Source organism: Ciona intestinalis, chromosome 5, assembly GCF_000224145.3.
Source record: "Ciona intestinalis chromosome 5, KH, whole genome shotgun sequence".
In the NCBI taxonomy this organism is placed as follows: Eukaryota; Metazoa; Chordata; class Ascidiacea; order Phlebobranchia; family Cionidae; genus Ciona; species Ciona intestinalis.
In genome coordinates, this window is record NC_020170.2 from 2,451,959 (window position 1) to 2,453,801 (window position 1,843).

Here is a 1,843-nt window from a genome sequence, read left to right on the forward strand (position 1 = left end):
GTGTTTTCTGCAGAAGTCAGAGCTCCTAAAGAGGTTTAAAACGGATTTTTTAAACAATTATTTATTTTTTTGTTTTACCAAGTATTTTAACATTTCTTTACTAAATATTTTAACAATAACAGCAGTAAATGCAGGAAAATGAAATATACAGTTACAGTATAATACTACTCAGTACTGTGTACAGACATTTGCAGTAGTTATACTAAATAATAAAGAATAAATGCAACTTACGAGTTTCTGAATTTGACAACGACGGCCATTTCATAAAACTCCACTTTGACGTCACAGACATCACTTTTATTTAACTGGAGGTCTAACACAATGCAACCTTTGCTCTGTGGATTAAACAGAAGAATTAATGCTTCCTTTCAGAAAGGGTAATTGGTAATTAAAATGAAAATTTCAGCTGTTACAGACGTCATGAATAAAAAACAATTAAGGTTAAGGCACCATTTGCACTAACTGCAGCTGGTGGTACTTATCCTACGACAATTAATTAGTTTATATTGTTCGACCGTTTGTTGTTTTTTAAAGGCATCAGCTTAAATTGCTAAATTATTTACTTAAGTCATACTGGTAAAAAATAATTAAAATTAAAAATAATCTTAAAATTTTAATTTGCTTAAAAAAATGAAAGTATACGTATACTTATTTTGTGGTTCTAAACTAAGAAAAAAAATACTAAATAAAACAATAAATTCTAATAGATTCGAACTTAAGTTTTATGTCATATATCAGAATATCAATTTCACAAAAAAATCATTAATCTTTTTGCGGAATTTTACACAAAAAAGACAAAATACCTTGGAGCGCCAATGATGGACAAGACCATCTAACTCAGTTGTCAACTCTTTATTTATTTCAGGATTTAACTTCGAGCTTTGTCCCTCAATTTTATCTAAATAAAAAATATAAATGATTTTTAACACACAATATCACTGTTAGCAAATGTATATGTTTTTTTAAGATTCTTTTTTAACCTGTTTCATTATCTAAAAAACTAATGGTTTACTGATTTTAAACACTTAGGTTAAAAAAAGTCATTTAGTAGAAAGGTCTTTCATAAAAAGCAAATGATTTTCATCGGACACTTGATAGTTTAATACTGGACTAAAATTTTCGGATTTAAGAACACAAAAAAAATACTTAAAATAATTTTTTACAATACTCAAATAAACAAAATTTTGAACAAACTTTACAAAAAGTTACCAAGAGATTTTGTTTCTGTTCTCGAACCAGCAGTATGGTGGGTAAGTGGGCTATTACCACCAATCAGAACGCCGTGAGGGGCTTTAATGCCTGTTGCCATGGTAACAGATGGAGAAGTCTCCATTTTGATCGGAAAGTTACATGGGGGTGCCCCTGAAGTGGTGAACTCATCCTACAGTAAAAACATAAATGATGATGAAAGAAACTTATGTCATAAACCTGAACTTTGGAGGGATAGTGGGATACAACATATATAAACTTGTGAAATAAAACCCATCTTAATAGTTGTATATCTAATGATTAATGCAGTGTAGGAAATTCTATGGCTTGACTGCTCACCCTGCCACTCAAGTTATGCCCTTAAAAGTAACATGCACTACTACCTGAAAACTAGTATTTTTTTCCGATTCCTCTAGAAACATTTTTTTGGGAGGGGCATTTTGAAAGTTTGACTTTCCAATATCACTTAACCCTTCCACTTTCTGCGAGTACAACAAAAATGCTGTTTATATTTAATATATATATATAGGGATGCACATTACAGAATAATTAGGTATTCTAGGATATCCTAGAATACTTTATTTCGAATCTAGAATTCCGAATCTAGAATTTCGAATCTTTTTATATTTATAGG

The 1,843-nt window shown here is 30.1% G+C and overlaps 1 protein-coding gene across 1 annotated transcript in view; it reads right to left on the reverse strand.

Annotated features, from left to right (window-relative positions):
* The window catches only part of zf(mynd)-3 (zinc finger protein), a gene marked incomplete in the record, with an annotated part of 14,509 nt that overhangs the window by 10,970 nt on the left and 1,696 nt on the right, over positions 1–1,843 (reverse strand). The window contains 5 exon segments of the mRNA NM_001078458.1: positions 1–25; positions 232–335; positions 804–898; positions 1,210–1,381; positions 1,593–1,691. Of these exon segments, the coding sequence (NP_001071926.1) occupies positions 1–25; positions 232–335; positions 804–898; positions 1,210–1,381; positions 1,593–1,691 (495 nt within the window).